At 38.5% G+C, this 19,866-nt stretch overlaps 2 protein-coding genes across 2 annotated transcripts in view; one reads left to right on the top strand and one right to left on the bottom strand.

Moving 5' to 3' along the window:
- Slc25a13 (solute carrier family 25 member 13) overlaps positions 1 to 4,101 on the top strand; it is a 178,651-nt gene extending 174,550 nt beyond the window's left edge. Inside the window, exons 16-18 of the mRNA XM_048340063.1 lie at positions 2,914 to 3,072; positions 3,174 to 3,264; positions 3,535 to 4,101. Coding sequence (XP_048196020.1) covers positions 2,914 to 3,072; positions 3,174 to 3,264; positions 3,535 to 3,721 — 437 coding nt within the window. The 3' untranslated portion in view covers positions 3,722 to 4,101. The remainder of the gene's footprint in view (positions 1 to 2,913; positions 3,073 to 3,173; positions 3,265 to 3,534) is intronic.
- A 12,289-nt stretch (positions 4,102 to 16,390) lies between these two features.
- Dync1i1 (dynein cytoplasmic 1 intermediate chain 1) overlaps positions 16,391 to 19,866 on the bottom strand; it is a 270,153-nt gene continuing 266,677 nt past the window's right edge. The window contains exon 17 of the mRNA XM_048340062.1: positions 16,391 to 17,054. Coding sequence (XP_048196019.1) covers positions 16,944 to 17,054 — 111 coding nt within the window. The 3' untranslated portion in view covers positions 16,391 to 16,943. The remainder of the gene's footprint in view (positions 17,055 to 19,866) is intronic.

The following is a 19,866-nucleotide window of genomic DNA, read 5'->3' as shown; positions in this document are numbered from 1 at the left end:
CAGTGCCTTTGTAAACCAATACATTAAATGGTTTTTGAAAGGAAATCTCATATGAAATTTGGGGAAATCGTTACATGGAAATGAAAGCAAATAGAGTCAGAGATACATGCCAACACTAAATGAGCATAAGAATATCCATGTCAGACAAAGAGGACTTGAGAGATTAAAATAGCATGCAGAGCCAGGCACTGGTGGCTCATGCTTGTAATCCTAGCTACTAAAGAGGATGAGATCTGAGGATCATGATATGAAGCCAGCCAGGGCAGACAAGTCTGAGAGAATCTTATTTTTAACCATCTAAAAAAAAAAAAAAAAAAACCACAAGTGGAAGTATGACTACATACAGAAGTAAAGCACCAGTCCTGAGTGAAAAGGTAAGTAAGAGAAGCACTCAGGCCCTGAGTTCAAGCCCCAGTACCAGCACATAAGAACAAAACAAAATAGCATTCAGTTGCACAGAAACTTTTATGAATAGTGATAAAATTCTTTGTCAACCTCTGTTGATGGTTGGTATAATACTGTCTTACAAGATCTCAGTTGGAGAGAGCATGGTATTTTTCTCCTTCCTATGGGAACTTCAGCCCACTACCCTTACTTAGAAAGTGACATATCAGATAGATCCTATAGATAAGAACACAGACATGATTTGGAAAAGTAACTTTCACCTAGAAGAAAGATAAACTAACCTTTAAATTGTCAGTAGAGAAAAAAAAATCACATTCCTTATGAAAACTTATATTAAAAAAAAAAGGGTAGCTCCAGACCCAAAGTTTGGTTTTCCAGTCACATTTCTTTCCATTTTGAATAGTATTCTATCCTCCCAATTGCTGACTTCCTTAAAGATAGGCTGTTGTTTTTATTGCCTGAGGAGCCCCTTGAATTGTCCCTGTTACAGCAGCAGTAGGTGGCCACCACCTACTTATCTTAATCTCAGCTCCTCCAAAGAAGCAGGCTGCTAGTGCTCTTCCTGTTGATGAACTCTGGCTGTCTCCTAGTCATCTTCCTCTTCACCTCCTCAGCCTTTGGAGTAGACAAAACTGGGGCCACTTCATCATTGTGCCCTTAGCCCCTGGAATCTGGGAAAACCAGGCAGATTGACTTAGGGACTTTGCCAACTCTGGCCTGGAGTTATCAGCAGCTCTCTGGTGAGCAAGCTCTTTCCAGTATCTGCTACTCTGCCAGCCTCGCTTTGAAGCTGCCTTCTGCAGGTCTCCAGGTTCATTTAGCAAATCCCTATACCAGAAATACCTTCTCTACAGAGATGTTCACAATTGCTTCTAGGCCCCAGCAGACATCCACTTAGGAGTTATGGAAGTAGAGAATAACATTTTATATTTAGGTCACCATATTCCAACATGCTTTACAACACTAAACCCTTTTGTCAGACAACGACTCTATACATTCCACTCGACATTTCTGTTTCAGTAATAGCATCTTGTCTCCCTGCTGTCCCTTCACCAACACTGCTCTCTCTACTGGATAAGGAACTGTTTATGAAAACTACCACATGGCAGGGCAGCTCTTTACCCACTTTCTTGCTCAGATGTGTTTCCCAGCTACACTTAGACATGCCTACCCACCATTGTGAGGAAGATTGTATTGCATGTGGAAAGCTGACTGCCTGCTAAACTCTTTCTAAACCAGGAAGCAAAACAAAATCGGTGGTGTGAACACAGTGGGTTTCTAAGCATTTTTCGTGTTTCCTTCCATTATGTTGGAGAATAAATTCCTGGCTCCAAGTTAAAATAATTCCTCCAAGCTAATAGGAAACTCAGTGTGACTTACCCAGTGAAGTATTGAATATAAAGTGAGCTTTTCACATGCAAAATTGCAGAGCGTTTTCTGTTACTTAAAATTAGTGTTTGAGGAGCTGAGTAAAGATGGGTGAAGAGAGACTGCTAATACAAAGACAAGCATGTAGAATGTGGATTCAAACACACTCACACTCACTTTTAAGCCGTCTGTTAGAAGGATGAGATGTAGTTGTGAGCCAGACCATGCTGGTTTGGACAGAAAGTCTTACAGAATTATTAAGCCTTAAAAAAAGCAACGGAGATTTATGCATCTGCATTTGACCAATTTGGTTTGGAACAGGTTCATAATGGAAAAGTAATAAAACCCTAAGAGACAGTGTCTTCTGAGTACAGTCTCACTTTTAAAAAATCTAAACATGGTTGCCCCATTCTGGGTAAAAAAATGACTGTTGAAAAAATTACCATTGGCAATTTGGGGAGGGATTATTGTTGTTGATTCTTTTTCATTGATTATCAGCCAGTGTAAATTTTAAGCCTCTGTCAAATTTTTTTTGGAGATGTCAGTCTTTGGAGAAAGTAAACATAAAATATTATATGTGTGTGTATGTGTGCGTACACCTACACGGATGCACACACAGTGTTTGCTTAGCTATCGGGACAGTATTTTTCTGGTGTGACTGAGAGGTTAGGGTTTGGACGGTAAGTGGTTGAATGTGTGAGAGAAGGCACCTCCCGTGACTGCCAGCGGCCAGAAAACCATGAAGAGGAAACACATAATAAGTTTCACCTCTAAAAAAATCAGACCTAATAACTTTGTGAGGTTCTGATTTCAACAGGAAAGCAAAAATATTTTTGAAAAACCACTTTCCCTGTTTGTTCCCAACCACTTGAAGTAGCGTTCCTGGTGAATAGTTGCTTAAAATTACTTAGGTATTTAAGAATAGAAACAGAACAAATGATGGCTTTGGATAGAGGGAGCAGGGGAAGGGGTGAGGGGGCAGAAGCTGTTATATCTGAACTTCCCAGAGAGGACAGCAAAATGGGCCTTTTATTGTGCTGGCTTCTTAACTTTCTTTGCACGGCCAGCAGTTCAAAGCACAGTTATTTTTATATAGTGAGAATGTGACGAGACTGAGATGGTGTTGTGTCTCTCCTACAGGTATGCCTGCAGCATCGTTAGTGACCCCTGCTGATGTTATCAAGACTAGATTACAGGTGGCTGCTCGGGCTGGCCAAACCACTTACAGCGGAGTGATAGACTGCTTCAGAAAGATACTGCGGGAAGAGGGTCAAAAAGCTTTGTGGAAAGGAGCTGGTGGTATGGAAATAATTGGTTCTTAACTAGCTCTTTGGTATCAGGTAAATTTTAAAAAGAAGGAAAATCTAATGATATCCATAATTTCCCCTTTGTTTTCAAAGCTCGTGTATTCCGATCCTCACCACAGTTCGGTGTCACTTTGCTGACTTACGAACTGCTACAGCAATGGTTCTACATTGATTTTGGAGGAGTGTAAGTATCCTGCAAAATCTGCTGCTAAGTTTCAGCTGCTTCTGACACTCGGCTCTCCTTGAGGATAGAACATTAGTGTAGACCCTGTGGGGAAACAAAAGATTTAGGAAGGAAAATATTTACAAAGTTATTTCAGAGCATACTACTGACATACAACTCCTTTACATTAAATATTTTAACAGATCTGGAATGTTATTTTAGACCAAGTTTAAAAACACATTTTCAAAAAAAGGAACCCACAGATTCTTACTTGATTTGCTCTTCTCATAGAAAACCCATGGGATCCGAGCCAGTTCCAAAATCCAGGATCACACTGCCTGCCCCAAATCCTGATCACGTTGGGGGATACAAACTGGCAATTGCAACATTCGCAGGAATTGAAAACAAGTTTGGACTTTACCTACCTCTTTTCAAGCCATCAGCGTCTACCTCAAAAGTGACCAGTGGAGACCCCTAGGCCAACTGACCTAGGATGCAGCCTCCGGTAGCACTGGTACTGCAGTAAGAAGGACCCGATTTGTATTGAAGCATGGCTTCACACTTTTCCTTTCTGTTTCCTGTTAAAATTCAGGTCAAAGCTTTTTATAAACCGAAATCATTTATTCCCTATGTTTTCTTAACCAGATCATTATGGAGTTATTCCTAATTATTCTTTGGACCTCTTCCCAAGAGTCTATGTTTGTATGTGACATGTGCTGGGAGATTTGGTCAACACTAACATAATTTTGGGGAAGGGACAAGTCTCATTAGAAATTGGGGCTCCCCTTCTTAGACTAGGGTTATAGTTCCAAAGAGGCTACTGGAGGGCAATCATGTTTCTGGGAGCTGAGTGTTCTGGGTGTGTTAAAATTGAGAGTGTTCTGGGTGTGTTAAAACTGTTAGGAAACTGCGTCCATATTTATAAAGAAAAAAAAGAAAGAAAGAAAAGAAAAGCATTGAAAGAAAAAAATATACACATATATCAGGAATAGCCAGCTTCGATTCACATTTTAAACAAACACAAATTTTTGTCTCTGGATTATATTATGAGGCTTTTATGTGAAACATGTTTCTTCATAATGCAAACCACATTGGAGATGTTTAGTAATCATATTCCGTTACTGGTACCAGGACTACTAGGGAAAAGTTCTTTCACTGTGAGGAAGTGCTTTTGGCATTTTTATTATGTAGACGGAGAAGCTGAGACAGTCTCTCTCCTAGATGTTCTAATTTTTGATAACTACTGTTACATTGCACATGTACCGATTACTGCCAATCTCAATAAACACTGTAGAAAAATGCAGAAACCCTATTGCCACTACTGGCCCTAAACCTCTCCCTATACCACCTCCATAATTGGCACCCATTTGCTTCTAAGATCCACTTTGTCTTGAATCATGTAAGACAAATATACTCTAAGGTTTTATTAAATTTGTGGTGCCTTGTGTAATGGTCAGAGGCTCATGTATTTGTGAAAATGGAAATAAACTATTTTTCAAGCTATTGGATTGTTTCATGCTATTCAATTATCATTAATAGAGCATTCTGCATGTCAGGATTTGGGGGAGATTGTATTCATATTGGTGTGATCATTCAAGGTATACCTTCATTTTATGGTTCAGAATAATAGAAAACTACATTAGATAAGCAAAGCAGTAGTAAGTGGACACGTTTATTCTAGTCCTCTCTAGCACTTTGGTTATGATGATTAATGTCATAGAAATTGTCAGTATATGTTGGACATGAAAACTAGTATAAAAAGGTATCAGTAAAACTAACAGTTGTAAGGTTGGTAAGGTTGGAGTCAACATCATCTACAAATCTTCCACCAGTTGAGTTTGCATGCATGTGTTTAAGTGTTATCTTTACCAGAAATGGGACAGGTACACACTTGACAATTCCATCTCTTTTTTGGGGGTGGGGGTGGGTGGGAGGGGGGCGGTCATGGGGCTTGAACTCTGGGCCAGGGAACTGTCCTTGAGCTTTTTGGCTCAAGGCTAGCATTCTACCACTTTGAGCCACAGCTCAAAGTGGAGATAAGAACCTCATGAACTTTCCTCCCAGGTTGATTTTGAACTTCCATCCTTCACGTTGCAGCCTCATAGGTACCTAAGATTACAGGCGTGAGCCACTGACACTTAGGTCATTCTATCTATCTTTTTCTGACAAAATTAATGGTTGGCTTCTTCCTTACTCCCACCATAAGTAAGAAGCGATAAATATCTATAATCTCAAAAAACAGTCACAAACCTCCAGATACGTATGTCTCAGAAAGTGGATGGTATTATAATGACACATCACTCCATCTTTGGTCTTTTGAGTGTAAAGTCCTGGAGTCACTGTATTTCTTTGCTTCACTTGCTTAACATTTTATACCAGATCATATTTTCATGGCAGAAACACTGACCTCAATGTCATAAATGATGCCCTGCTCTGCCTGCTGCTTTATGAGCTGTTGCATTTGATGGGAGAGCATCTTGAATTCACTTAGACTTACCCAGAGCTTAGAGCATGATATTCCCTAATAAACAAGAAACCAGAGGACCCAGGAAACCAGTGGAGATAGGGCCACATGGCTTGTGTTTCTTTAGGGGGGGGGTGGGGAACCCACCTTGGCTCAGTTCTCTGTAGGGAGAGGCAATGACTGGAGTGACTGAAGGAGGCCTAATTTCCATGAGTTCTGCACAGTGGGTGGTGTGCCTATGACAGGCCTTGAATAGGACTACAATCACGGTGTGGTGGAAACCATGTGAAATTTGTTCTGGGTTTCCCTTCTCCCTGAAGTGACAGCACATCATGTCGGCAGTGGTGCAGCAGCTGTCAGTGCCTGGGTCATGTCCCTCCGTGAAGATGAGGAACTAGAGGCATGTCACTCCTGCATGCTTAGGTGCCCCAGAGGGAACCCCTCCCCCGGCGCTGCCAGCCCTGGAGTCTTTCAGCTCTGCTCTTGGTCCACCTCATGATTACTTGGGTGTGTGGAGGGGAGGGGGGGAGGGTAAGACAGGCCTGACTTTTGTAGCAGCTTTTTTTTCATCTTTCAAGGAGGGGAAAAAATGTGAAGCTGACCACAAAGTGAACACACTGATTCTTGGGTTCCAGTTGTGGCTGGGTTTCTTGAGGCTGGGTGGCACGCTGTCGCCAAGCCCCCGCTGCACCTCATAACCCACAACCATTTGCTGACTTCCCTGGGGTGGCCTTAATCCCAGCAGCCAGGGTCGCACAGAGGAAAGTAAGAATTCTGGCACAGAAAAGAGTCATTTCAATGCTTATTGCATTTCAAGCTTCAGTTTTTACTTAGCTAAAATATTTACCATTGCTGGAAAACAATGTTTAAAATTTTGTGCCTATATGTTATTTAATGGTGTGGCTTATGTAAACCTTGGGATGCTTACGTTTTGACAGTGTTCTGGAAATGTTTAACAGCACATAACCAGCAAACGGGGAATAAAAACGGGAACAAATTGTGCTTGAAAGTATTTGTGACCTCCTCTGACTGGGTTTTCAGAATGCAGGTCATTGGACTCCTCCTTCAGGTAGAGGAGATCTTCAGTGATGGAACTTGAATCCTGACTCCACGTTCCATTTATCAATCTAGATCAACTCTCTTCAAAGTCTGCGTGTGCCTTTTTAACCACAGAAGCCATACTTGTGGGTGAATTTGTATCCTTGCCACTGAGCAAAATCCCATTTTAAATTCAGGGTAATCAAATGCTTTCAGGATGTGGATTTTTCCGAAGATTTCTAAACGACGTGTTCCTTGGGCAGAACAGTGAAATGTTTCTACAAATGGTACTTCCCACAAAGGGGCATGTGCCTTTTGTTTTTACCTTTGGAAAAAACTCCTGCCCAAAGTGTTCTGCAATTAGTGTTAGGGCAACCATAGATGTTAATAAAACTCTGCTTCGTTTTAATGTTAGAGTCATTCATTATCAAGGTTACCTCTGTTTTTCAACAATGGCAGATGTGAATCTGCATGTCCAGAATGGAACAGAGCCCCCTAATGTTAAGGGGGGTGTTTCAGTTCACTTAGTGAACTCTTTTATTATTTTGAAGGATGAGCGAACAAATGGACCAATGTTCTGAAAGTGTGTTACCCCCACGTTTTCCTTATAATACTTTCCTGCTGCTAAAGTTAAAACAAGAACTGAATACAACTACAATCTTATATATTGATCACTTTAGAAATCATAAGTATGTCTTTTAGTAGAGATTAAAGCAACTATAGTTATTTGAAATGGGTTTTAATTACTTGATTATTTTGAGCTAGGAGCTGACATGTAAATTCTAAAATAAATTTAAATTCTCTAGTCATTGTCAAACAGCCTAAAAATAACCCACATCCTTTGATATGAGTATTCTGTTGGGAGATACATCATGAGTGATTTTTCTAATATAGATTATATAGAAATCTGTGTTTATAGATCAATTCTTTCAGAAATTACTGAGGATGACAGCAACTCTTTCAGAAGGGGCTTGTTTTTTTGCTAATGCATTAATTGACTCAAAAAAGAGTCCATATGGAACATTCTGCTTTCATCTGCTGAGGTAGTCTAATAAAAATAATGTTTGCTTTGAGATTCCCGGCTGTTAAGGGGTTTTGCTCAAGGCAAAAACCACAGTCCCCTCAAATAACTTTAGGAGGAAAATTAAGAAGACACAGTAATTGTGCTTGTCAGAGGCTCACTTCTTCTGGGTCACAGACGCACCACAAACACACTGGTCTGGCCACCATGGCTCTGGTGCCTACTAGGATTCTCGCCTTTCCAAGGATGCTTTGTCAGCGAAGCAGTTCTTAAGGTGATTTTAAGTGTACTAAAGCTCTCACAACAAACTTCTACAAAAAGATGAGAGAAAGTAAAACACATCTTGATGAAAGATGTATTAAAAACATGAAGACCAGGCCACCAGTGCTCACACCTCTTAATATTAGCTCCTCAGGAGGCCGAAAACTAAAATCAGAGTTCAGGTGGCCTACCCCAGTGAAGAAAGTTTACTATATCCAAAATAATCAGAAAAAGCAGTGTTAGAGACATGGCTGAAATGGTAGAGTGCCAGCCTAGCAGGTTGAACCATGTACGTGCACGCACGCATACCATAAAAAACATACCATAAAAAACAGAAAAAAATATTCCTTTCTCACATCATGCTTTCTTTCTATCAGCCTGAGTTATACTTCCCAGCTCTTTCTTGGTTCTTACTTGAGTTGCTTTCAAACAGGTGAATCCTGCCCCCACTTGAGTTTCTTATCCTGTAAAAACTCATCAAATAGGAGCTATATCACATCAGGCAAGATCTCATTTAATCCTCCCCACAGCCCTTGAGGTATGTCCAATGCTTTCTGCCATGTTAAAAATGAAAAAAACAAAAACAAGAATTGACTTGACATTTGTGCCTGCAGTCTTTCAACTAGCCATTGATGGAGTTCAAATTTGAATCTAATATCATGTTGGCTTGCCCTCCCCTATGAGAGTTTCTCAAGTATGACTTAACTTTGCGAGTTCCGTTCATTACTTTTGCATTGCTGTGACAAAATACCTAGCATAAACAACTTCAAGGAGGAAGGATTTAATTTGGATCACAGTTTCAGAGACTTCAGTCCTGTTCAGACATGACTCAAAGTTTCTGGGCCCAGGATGAGGCACAACATAATGGTAGGAGGGAGCTATTCATCTCATAGCTGACAGGAGAGAAAAGAATTCAGGGACTGGTCGCAGCATTCAAAGACATGCTTCCAGTGACCTACTATAGCTCGACCCCACCAACTAAAGTGTCCAGAATTACCACCAAAATCATACCACCAGCCACTGACCAATCATTGAACACATGAATCTGTGAGGAATGTTTCCTACTGTTAGTTCTCGGCATCAGATGGATCATCCCTAGTCTAATCTAGGAAGCTACAGTTGTCTCTGATTTTTTTAAAAATCATTATAAGTAGAGTCACTACCTCAAAGTATTCTAGGGCCTGAGGACCAGGTGAATCTTGACAAGCTTTTTGAGGTTCCTCTTAAACTATTTTACTGCCTTTTAAAGTCAGTAAATAGAGGATTAAGGTAAACTTGAAGCATTTGCCCCATGGGTATAAAATTGGAAGGTAATGTGGAAAAACCAGAGGTAAATTTACAAACTGTTACCATGCAACCTGATATGATGCAAACTGAATTGGATCATCTTAAGAATCTCTACTATAATTAGAAAATGCTATATTCTTCAACAAGACTTGGAAATAATGGAACACAAAGTAAAAAGTAAATATCTATAGATACTTGGCCTCAAAGTGTGTCTGGAGGGAATGGAGACAGTTTACAGAATATGGAATTTCCAGGGATTACTTTGAATGTGAAATCTCTGTTGCCAGTAATGGTAGAAAAGACTTACTATATTCCCAACAAGTTTTCTACTACTATAAAGTTAAGAAGAGCATACCTACCATTTCATCCCTACAAAAATGAGATTACTGGGTATCTCATAATAAATGTTTCCAATATTTTCTTGTCAAGGAAAAAAAATTAAACATTAAAATGTCATGGTTTCATTCTATTCTATTTCAGAGTGCAAATTTCTGTTTTGAAGATGAATTTACCAATATGAATTATATGTATAGTGATATGCTTTTTAAAACTTTTTTCTTCTTTATTGTCAAAGTGAAGCACAGAGGAGTTACAGTTTCATATGTAAGGCAATGAGTACATTTCCTATCCAACTTGTTACATCCTCCCTCATTTTTCCCCTGCCTCTCCCCTCTGTCTTTCCCTCTCTTCCCCACCCCCTTGAGTTGTGTAGTTGGTTTGCATCAAATTGTGATATGTTTTGTCAATCTGACAATTGGTGGCTCTCTAAGAAGCTGTTTCATGATAAATTCATTTGGGCTAGCTCCAGTATTATAAAAGACCTTCACTCAGAGTAATGTCAGCAAAGATGAAAAACAGGATAAGGAAAATCAAAACAGACAACCGTTTTTATCCTGAACTTTGAAATCTAAGCTAATATTGAAGTCTATTGCTGTAAAAGTGGAAATTCTGCACATTTTTCAATCCCAGATTTTGTTCTTCCCCTTCTCCAATGTCTACATCTCATTCTTCCTGAGGAAGAAACTATGTTACTCTTTCACCATTACTTACCAGTACAGTTTGATGTTTTGTTGTTCTTTAGTTTGCTTGTGTGAGTGAATACAGAGAAACTATCACTCCTGTGTCTTTTTGATTCATGAAGTTAAACAGGGCATTCTTCCTTTCACCCAACTGAGAAACTCTTGCTTTGATTAAGTAACTAAACCCTCTAACCACACACATATCTGGATAAGCTAGCAAAAATTAAGATCATAGTGACATTTGGCATAAGTTGAACTTGTCTAGCTGCTATCTTTTGTTTCAAAAGAGTTTGAAATTTAATCAACACAATTAGCAATGAATTGTTAGTGGTTCACTGTAAATAGTACATAAATGTTCTAGTCTCCATGATAGACATTGAACTCTTTGTTGTTTATTTGTTTCTGTCTTTAAAATTGTGTCTTGGGGGGCAATTTCTGCTCTGGCCATGATAGAATAGTAGAGAAAACTATTATGTGTTAACAATGTGTTTGAAGCATCAAATATAGGTAGAGAGGAACTGAGTTATGGGGGAAAGGAAACAAACAAGGTGAAACCTCACTGTTGAATCATCTTACTCCCTAAAGACAGTTTACATCCACTATGCTGGGAAGGAGAACTTAAGCACAACCACAGCAGTCTTACTTAACTGAAGAGGTAGAGATCAGGACAACCAAGGTAACTAGAATTTGTGGGGGGGAAAATAAGTTACAAATGGGAGGTTACTGGCCCAAGAGATGCCTGAGAAATTTTGCCGAGGGTTCTCAAATGTTTGACCAAATGTATTCATTTGTAAGGAAAAAAACTATCTGAAAAACACAATCATCCAAAAGGAAGAGGGAAAATTCCCCAGTTGCCAGAGGGGAGGAAAGAGTTTGTGTTCTATTGAGCCAGAGAGGAAAGGCCTCATAATACATAGAACATGGCATAGACTCCTCAGAAGATTGTCATATTTCGAATAGAGATAAAATGGCCTTTATTAAAGGCTGCACTGGCCTTTAAAAAGGTTAAAGGCAATTTTTCACAAGGTACCAAATGGGTCCATATGACTTAAAATGTAATGCCTTTCAACGAATACAAGAAAATCACAATTGTACAAGGTAAAGTCCACTACATCCTAGGTCTAAAACAAACATAAGTAATCATAAAAAGATGAAGAATACAAACCATAACAAAATTTTAAAAATGACTCAATAGAAATAGACCCCCAAATGACCATTAATGACACCAGCAGTACGGCCATTGAGAGCAAGCAGTGATAGAGAAACATGTCACCATACACTAGGAAGTCTCAGGTTAAAGAGCTGCTTGTTCATCTAAACCTATGGAGGCCAGAAGGCAGTGGTATGAATTATTTAATGTGCTGAAAGAAAAAAAGTCCAACTTAACTCCCATTTCTGATAAAATTATTTTTCAAAGATGGAGACACAGCATTCTCAGAGAAGCAAAATTATAAAATTTCTGGTTACAGTACTGCTATATAACAAATGTCTCACGATAACTCCCTCTAGAGAATTCTTCAGGCTGAAATAAAGGTTACTAAAGGAAAACACAATTTTAAAGGGTCAATTTATGAAAATGTAATGACCTAAATAATTATCTTTGTGGTAACAGAGCTTCAAAATGCAGAAATAAAAAACATAGGGAACAAAAGGATTCAAGAGACATAGACACTACTGTAGTTTATATATTTAACTTTATCTTCTCAGTAATTGATACAATATAGAGAACATTTATAGAACCATATACCAAGCATATGAAGAATTCATATTTTTAAGTACTAATGGTACTTTTAGAAAGATTAAGAAAAATGTAAAAAATATACATTTCAGGGTATTTCTTATTCTGTGTTTGTTTTCTTACCAGGTAGCAGCTTCATAGTAGAAACAAAGCTTTCTAATAATGCTTAAAAAAACAAGCCCCTAAGTTAAATGGTAAATCACAATAATAATTAGAACATATTTTAACAGAATGATAATGAAAATGACACTAAAATTTTGGGGCTATAGTAAAAATATTAAGGATTTTTGTAACTTTAAATAGCCTATATTAAAAATGTTTACAAGCAGCAATTTAAGATTCTATTTCAAGAAGTAATAAGAACAAATTTACCCACAAGTTGGAAGAATAGAAAATTGGCCAACAATGGAGAAAAACTGATGCTCTAAGACCAATTTCTTTCGACAGATTAATAAAGTTGATGTCTCCTGTTAAATGTAACACAACTTGCAAATATTAGGAATTAAAACAGACACATCACTAAGATTATATATAAAAAGGCAAAAAGAGATAATATGGGAAATTATATGTTAATAATTTGACAACATAAATGCCTGCATTTCTTGAGAAAGACAACCTACCAAAATGGAACCAAAACAAAATAGAAAACATGAATAGACTATTTCTATTAAATAAATGTGCTTGTTACTAAAAATCTTCTTATAAGTAAAGCTTCAGAATCATATGGCTTTACAAATAAGTTCTGTCATTTAAGAATGACATCCATTGTATAATTTCTTACAAATTAATAATAAAAGAAAAACAGAATATGTGATGGAATCTCTAAGTAACAAAAAGTTCATTATTTGGGGGCACAGTTGCACACTCCTGTAATTTCAGCACTTTGCAGACCAAGACAGGAGGATCAAGAGTCCTAAGCCAACCTGCGCAAGTGATGAGACTCAAAGAAAAAATATTGATTGTTATTATACTACAAATAAAAGGGATAGTTTTGAAGTGGCCAAAATTGAACAGGTATCTCACAAAAGTTATATGTAAATTAGATGTATTGGTGCACAACACTTGGGAAGCTGAGATAAGAGAATCATCGGGGTGAAGTCAGGCTGATCTGGCTATGTAGTAATATAGTATATTCAGAGAGAGAGGTTTAAATCATTAGCCACTAGCTGCCAGTGACTCACATCTATAATCCTAGCTGCTCAAGAAGTTGAGATTTGAAGATTGTGGTTCAACATCAGCCCAGGCAGAGAAATATCTGTGATTTTTTTGTCTCCAATTAATCAGCAAAAAGCCAGAACTGGAGGTGTGGTTCAAGTGGCAAAGCACCAGCCATGAATGAGAAATTGCAGCTGAGAGTGCAAGACCGTAGATTCAAGCTTTAATATTGGCACACACACACACACACACACCACATCACTATGAATCATTTGATACCAAATTGCTAAAATGAAGATAACCAATAATACCAAACACCCTCAAAGCTTCAGGGCAATTGGAATGCTGATGTTTTTCTTGTTGGAAATACAAAATGAAACAGATCCCTTTGTAGAACACTTCTGAAGTTTCTATGTTAAATTTCCTTAAAATATGACCCAAGATATTCCAGACAGAGGAATTCAACTGAGGTCTTGTGACAATTACTGTAGAAGCTTTGATTGGATGTGCTTGGCCCATTAAATGGAGAGTCAGGAGACCAGAACAGTTTAAGTGTTAGAGTTTAAGATCAGAGAGGAAATTAAGGTCAAGTCCTTTAGGGAATGTAGGCAGCTGTGAGGGTTTGAACTATTTCTCTGGAATAGGACTTTTCTAGAGGAAGGAAATACCATCTGAAGAAAAAAAAAAAAAAAAGCCCTGGTCATGTTACTGAATTTTGGCAGAAATAGGATATCAATTTACCTTGCATCTAAATGGTCTATCATAAATTGAGCCCTCTCAACCCCATCAGATCATAAGGTCAACCAGGCCTAGAAAAACAAGTTCTATATTGCATCTTTTCTTATCATTGAGACTCAGAATACCACAGCATCTGCTAGCAGGATTGCCCAACTGTAGAGTCACTTCCACTACAGCACGGATCTGCCACCAAGTTGTTTCTTATTCTCAGCCCTGCTCAATCCTTACATGCCACTTGGAATAAGGACTACAGCCATGAACAGGAGGAAATTAGGTCATGGGGGGAAGGAAGGAAAAAACCTTCACAAATGAAATTAGTGCCCTTATGAAAATAAAGTGAAAGAAGTGATCTTTTCCTACACCATGTGAGGAAACAAAAAGAAGATAGCTATCTGCACTACAAATCAAGAAAAAGGCCTTCCCCAGACACTGCACCCTGACCTTGATCTTTTCCGCTTCCAGAACTGTGAGAAATCCACTTCTGTTGTTTAACCCACTCCATGTATGTAGTTGTATTTTAACAGCACCAACACTCTAAGATATCCTGGAACCCACACAGCATCACCCCACCCCAGTCTGCTATATACAATCAACCGAGATTCAACATGTGATCTAGGGACTATCTTCAAGATCAGATGTCAAGTACAGAAGTGCTTGCAACAATAAAGGTGCCTCCTACAAGTGACCTGGGTCTTTTTGCTTTTCACAGGCTTAGCTCATTGAATCAGAGTTTGGTGTACAATAACAACTCCTGGGCTTTTGCTTTATTCTAAGGTATTTCCGTGTATGCTCAAGAAATTTTTTCCAGCATTTTTCAGTAGATTGCTTTTAAGCCTATATCAGACACCCACTTTTTTTTTTTAATTTGTAAAATGTTAATTCTGTTTATAAAGAATTTACATGTGGAGATATGGTAGGGCACTTTAAAAATAAAAAGCATATTGTTATCTTTAAAGAGTGGCTAGGGTGGAGCTCAGTGATAAAGCACTTGCCCAGCAGGCAATAAATATATATATATATATATGTATATATATATATATACATATATATATATATATATAATAGAATCTCAGTTCTAGGAACCCCTACCAATAAAGCACCAATGGACTTTTTTCCCTAAAAAGCTAAAAAAGCAGCTGACATTCAAATATTTTTTATGATTTAACCAGTGTTTTCCTGTTGGGGACTCGGGACCCCTTTCCCCCTATCTCCCAGGGGGATGCCTGAATCCCAAACTATGAAAGAACACTCGGCTTTATCCCTCCCGCCCGCGGAAGGAACAAAGCGTGTTCTTATGGACTACGCTAAGCTGAGGAGAAATGCCGAGACCCCCCTCCTTGGTCCCCTCACGTGTCAGGAACGGCGGCGGAGAGAGACATTGGGGAGACGATTCAATGGTCCATCATTCTCACCCGTCCAGAGGGAGGGCAGAAGAATTTATTACGGTGACAAAGGCGGGAAGGAGAGGGACTTGGGGTGGTGACTAGCTGATTGGTTGAGCTGGGCTGCCCATCAGGTGATGTCATGAAACTTCCTCTATGGGCAGGGACCACAATCCCCCAAGGGCCAGGCCTCCGCCATTAGACATGTGGCGGAGCCGAGAGGTGGGGACCGCTTGCTTCTCTTCCGGTTGAGGCCGGAAGGTGGGAGGGGCTCCCTCCCACACTGCCCCAGGGCTAGGGGAAAGGCAGTGTCTTGGGAGCTCTGTCGCCCTTCCCCCCTTAAGGCCAAACTAAATCCCCAACATTTTCCTTCTCTCTAGGCTTGAAATGTCTGTTCAAAAGCTATTAAAGTTGTGTGTAGGACTATTTCCTAGAGTTATGGTAATAAACATCATTTCTAGTGTGAACTTTAAAAATACAAATGTGTAGATTGTTTGGTATTGGTTCTTCCTAACCCATCTTTCTTATTGTCTTTTGGTTCCATGGCTTTGGTGGCAGAAGCAATGGAGAACTTCCCTCAAAACCACACACATTCCCTCATAAAAATAAAACTAGGAGTCGTGGTTTAAATCTAGCCAAGTTGGCTGCTTATAAATGCATGATCAATCTTTAACACGGTCCTAATGTATCTCTCCCAACCTTTGTCCAAGCAGAATTTGAGTCAAGCTTTCCCAAGAAAAAGACTCACTCATAGCAGTGTAGACCTGGTTTGGAACATTTTTATTGGCAATACTGGTGTCATATTTAGGAACCACAGACTTTTGTTGGGCTGTGTTAGCTTGAATGACAAGTATCAATGGTCAACTATATTTGAAATATTGTTAAAGTACCTAGAAATAATAGGCATTAAAATTCATTTTGTTCACTGCAACAAACCTCTAAAGACTTCATGTTCCCAGTGGAACTGGCATACTGTAATTGTTATTTGGAACTTAATGTAACCTCAACAGCAGCAGAGAGAATACAGTCCTCTCATTATGCACATGCTCTAGGATCGTTTATTTTAATGCTTTCAAATAAATATGTTCCATGCAGCACGCTACAATAAATAAGGACCAGCAATGTTCTTCTAGTAAATCCATTCATAATGTGAGTCACCATGTAAAACACTACATCTCAAGTCTTTGGCCCTGTACCATATCATGAGGCACACCACATCTGCACCCAATCATATCTGGCTTCATATGGATTTAATAGGACTATGCCAGAAGTACGTGTAAGCACAAATTTAACCAGAGGTTTCCAGCTATTAAATACAGCTACTAAGTAGTTAAAAGGCAACAACTAAACCCATAAATGTCCCCCCTCCTCCCTCTTCATTTCTGAGAGAGAAATACAAAGACAGAAATGCTCTGGTCAAGTTTGGGTCTAAGGAGAAAGCATGGTAGGATATGTAGGGGAAACTTGGAGCAAAGCTGGCACAATATGGTGCCCAAAATGTCACAGCAATACTGATACTAAATGCACACAGAACACAGGATGATGGGCTTGATTGAAGATGGTCAGGGCAGGGTCTGGATGGGGCAGCTCATTTCTACTAGGCAGATAACTCCACAGTGCCCTCCTCCTCGCTGTCAGCTCTGTTTGCTCGGATCTCTACTAGGGTCCTGGCAAATCTGGTCCATTCATCGTTGTGGGGAACTGCGAGCTGCAAAGCAAATCAATGGAGAAATGACATAACAAGATATCGTTTACATCTGCAAGCCTCGACGCCCGCATGGCGTCTCCTCCCAGAGCAGACATTTCCCTTGGAATGTAAGGGAAACCAAATATTCTTTGAATCAAGAAAGACCTGAAGTGTTGCTCTTAACAATTGAAAAAAAGAATAATGTCACTCTCCGAAGTTTAAAAAAAATCACTCGTGGAATTTATAAAACTTTGAAAACTCTGGCTAACTATACAGTTACAGCAGCCACATTAAAGCACTTTTAGTAATGAAAATTCTTTGTAAGAATGTCAGACTTACAGTGAACCCAGAAAATAAAAGCTGCATTATTAACCAAGTTTTCAAAATAACTCTGGTATTTTCTCTCTTGTCAATGCCATTGATCCTTTTCCCCCTAAAGTGTCATTAGTGTGTCAATATACAGAGCAAAAGAACAGCTTACATATGCATAGAAATTTTCCTATTATGAAGTAATGCTTAAGCTTTTCCAGTAAGATGTGTATGATGATAACTATGAATAATTGTAATACTAGCATTTGCCAAGAGTTCTGTTCTAAGTGCTTTATATATATATTAACTCATTGCTCACACAATCACATGTAGAGTAATTTATCCTACATATATAGATTAAAAACATGCATTTTTATAGAAGAAATTGAGGCAGAGAAAGATAAGATAATATATCAAGTTTGTATGTATAGCAAATTTTGCCAAAGTAATCTGGTTCTAGTATTAGACCTTTACCCTATCCATGTTCTATTGATTTGCCTAAAAAGGAGACTGATATAATTTCCCCAAAATATCTTCTACTATGTACAATTCAGTGAGGAGGAATTCACCCTCCCAATGTAAATTGTACCTTGAATTTTCACTAGCAGTTTTAAAAGATAATGACTTCTCTATATAGCATCTAAAAATGAATTGCTTAACGGTATCAGGCAAGTGTTTGAAATAGAAAATTATTTGAAGATGAAAAATAGAATTGAGAAGAAATCTGAAGGATTTCATATGTAATAAAATTGATTTAGACATTACAGTCATTTTCTCAAAGTTTTACCCTGTAAGATAGTATAACCAATCCATCAGCATTGCCTGGTACTCTTTGCTATTCACATAGTGTTTATTCACATAAATATTAAGAACATAAAAAATTAAGAATTCTTCTTCATCCCCCCCAAATATAGATTTTTTTAAGCTAAGAAGGGGGGGCAAAAAATCTTAGCTTTTAAATCATTTTGATAGCTGAAAAATTAGCCACTACACAGAACCAGATGATTAGGACTTCAAGTTTCCATTACAAGTGATATTCTCAGATAAGGTCTGCCCAAGAGAATTTACTGAAGAGTGACAATGTCATTCTTGAAAGTATGCCCTTAAATTAGAGCTCTAGGACTAAGGTTAAATGTTTCAAGAACATAACTCTGGAAATGGAATTACAGGTGAGGGAAATATGTTTTACTTATGTTGAGAAATGCCATAACGAGGATTCCTATTTGGTCATATGGGTGAAGTGTACAATAATACTAAATAACATTGTTAGTCCTCTGCTCAAACCATTTGCCCTATTTGAGCTCTTTTCCTGTATTTCAATATTCATTTTTGTCTTCAGTTTCATATAATATTGCACTGGGGAAATGAAGCCCCTCACCAATTAAAATATACTCGAGAAGGAAATAACCAAAAATGCAAGAAGCTAGGGTTGGAATCATTTAGAAAGAAAAAAGAATTCTCTGTTTTATTTCTTTCCTCTAATGTCTGACCAAGACCAAGTCCTCCTAAGAACCATAAGACGAAAGCCTAAAGAGAGTCACTTCTCAATACAGCTAAAGCTCTTCATATCCTCCTATAGTTTAACTATTGGAGAAAAAAAATGATGTCTTGGCCTGGGAATATGGCCTAGTGGCAAGAGTGATTGCCTCCTATACATGAAGCCCTGGGTTCGATTCCCCAGCACCACATATATAGATAAAAACTGCCAGAAGAGGTGCTGTGGCTCAAGTGGCAGAGTGCTAGCCTTGAGCAAAGAGAAGCCCGGGACATTGCTCAGGCCCTGAGTCCAAAGCCCAGGACTGGCACACACACACAAAAAAAGACCTGAATATCATCTGTTCTATATATAATTGCAGATCATCTCAAGAATAAATTTTTATTTGCTTAATGGAGGTGACACTCAAATCATTGTACTTCCAACCCATGTCCTTAAAATACAGACAGAACTTACTATTTGAACCAATCTTATCCTCTTTCCAATCTGCTGGCATGTAGCTTGGCAAAATATTACAATCTCATTTTTAAGTCAGTTTGTTCTACCAAGTCTTTTCCTTTCTAGAACGCCAGAGATTTTCAGAGAAAAATTAGCTTGTTTTATTCAGGCAACAAAATTCTAGAACAGAAGATGATGAAAACACAATTGCTGGAAACTGGAAATGTCTTTGTCTACCTCTTCCTATTATATTTCTCATCTAGTTGTCTATAAAAATAACCCAAGTGATTGTAATGTTAGATTTAGAAAGTTCACTGTGGACAGTTCTGCTTTAGAATTAAATATCACCACCAGGAAGCATTTTAAGTATAATCTTAGCTCAAATGTGTGAATGTGGATTCACAGGCTCTTTCCACACCCAAAGTTATAATTTTTGGTATTTGAATTGCTTGTAGGTAAGAACAAACAGGTGTCCTAACAAACAAGAAGGTCACTCATGTCGTTTTCCATCTATTGGCTGTCAATTCAATCTGTTTGGACAGAAATAGCCTTCTCACTCTCGGACGTTCCTGACTCATCTTGCTTGGTACT

Source organism: Perognathus longimembris, chromosome 2 (assembly GCF_023159225.1).
Source record: "Perognathus longimembris pacificus isolate PPM17 chromosome 2, ASM2315922v1, whole genome shotgun sequence".
In the NCBI taxonomy this organism is placed as follows: Eukaryota; Metazoa; Chordata; class Mammalia; order Rodentia; family Heteromyidae; genus Perognathus; species Perognathus longimembris.
The sequence above is the reverse complement of the archived record's forward strand: the minus strand, read 5'-3'. Positions and strand labels throughout refer to the sequence as shown.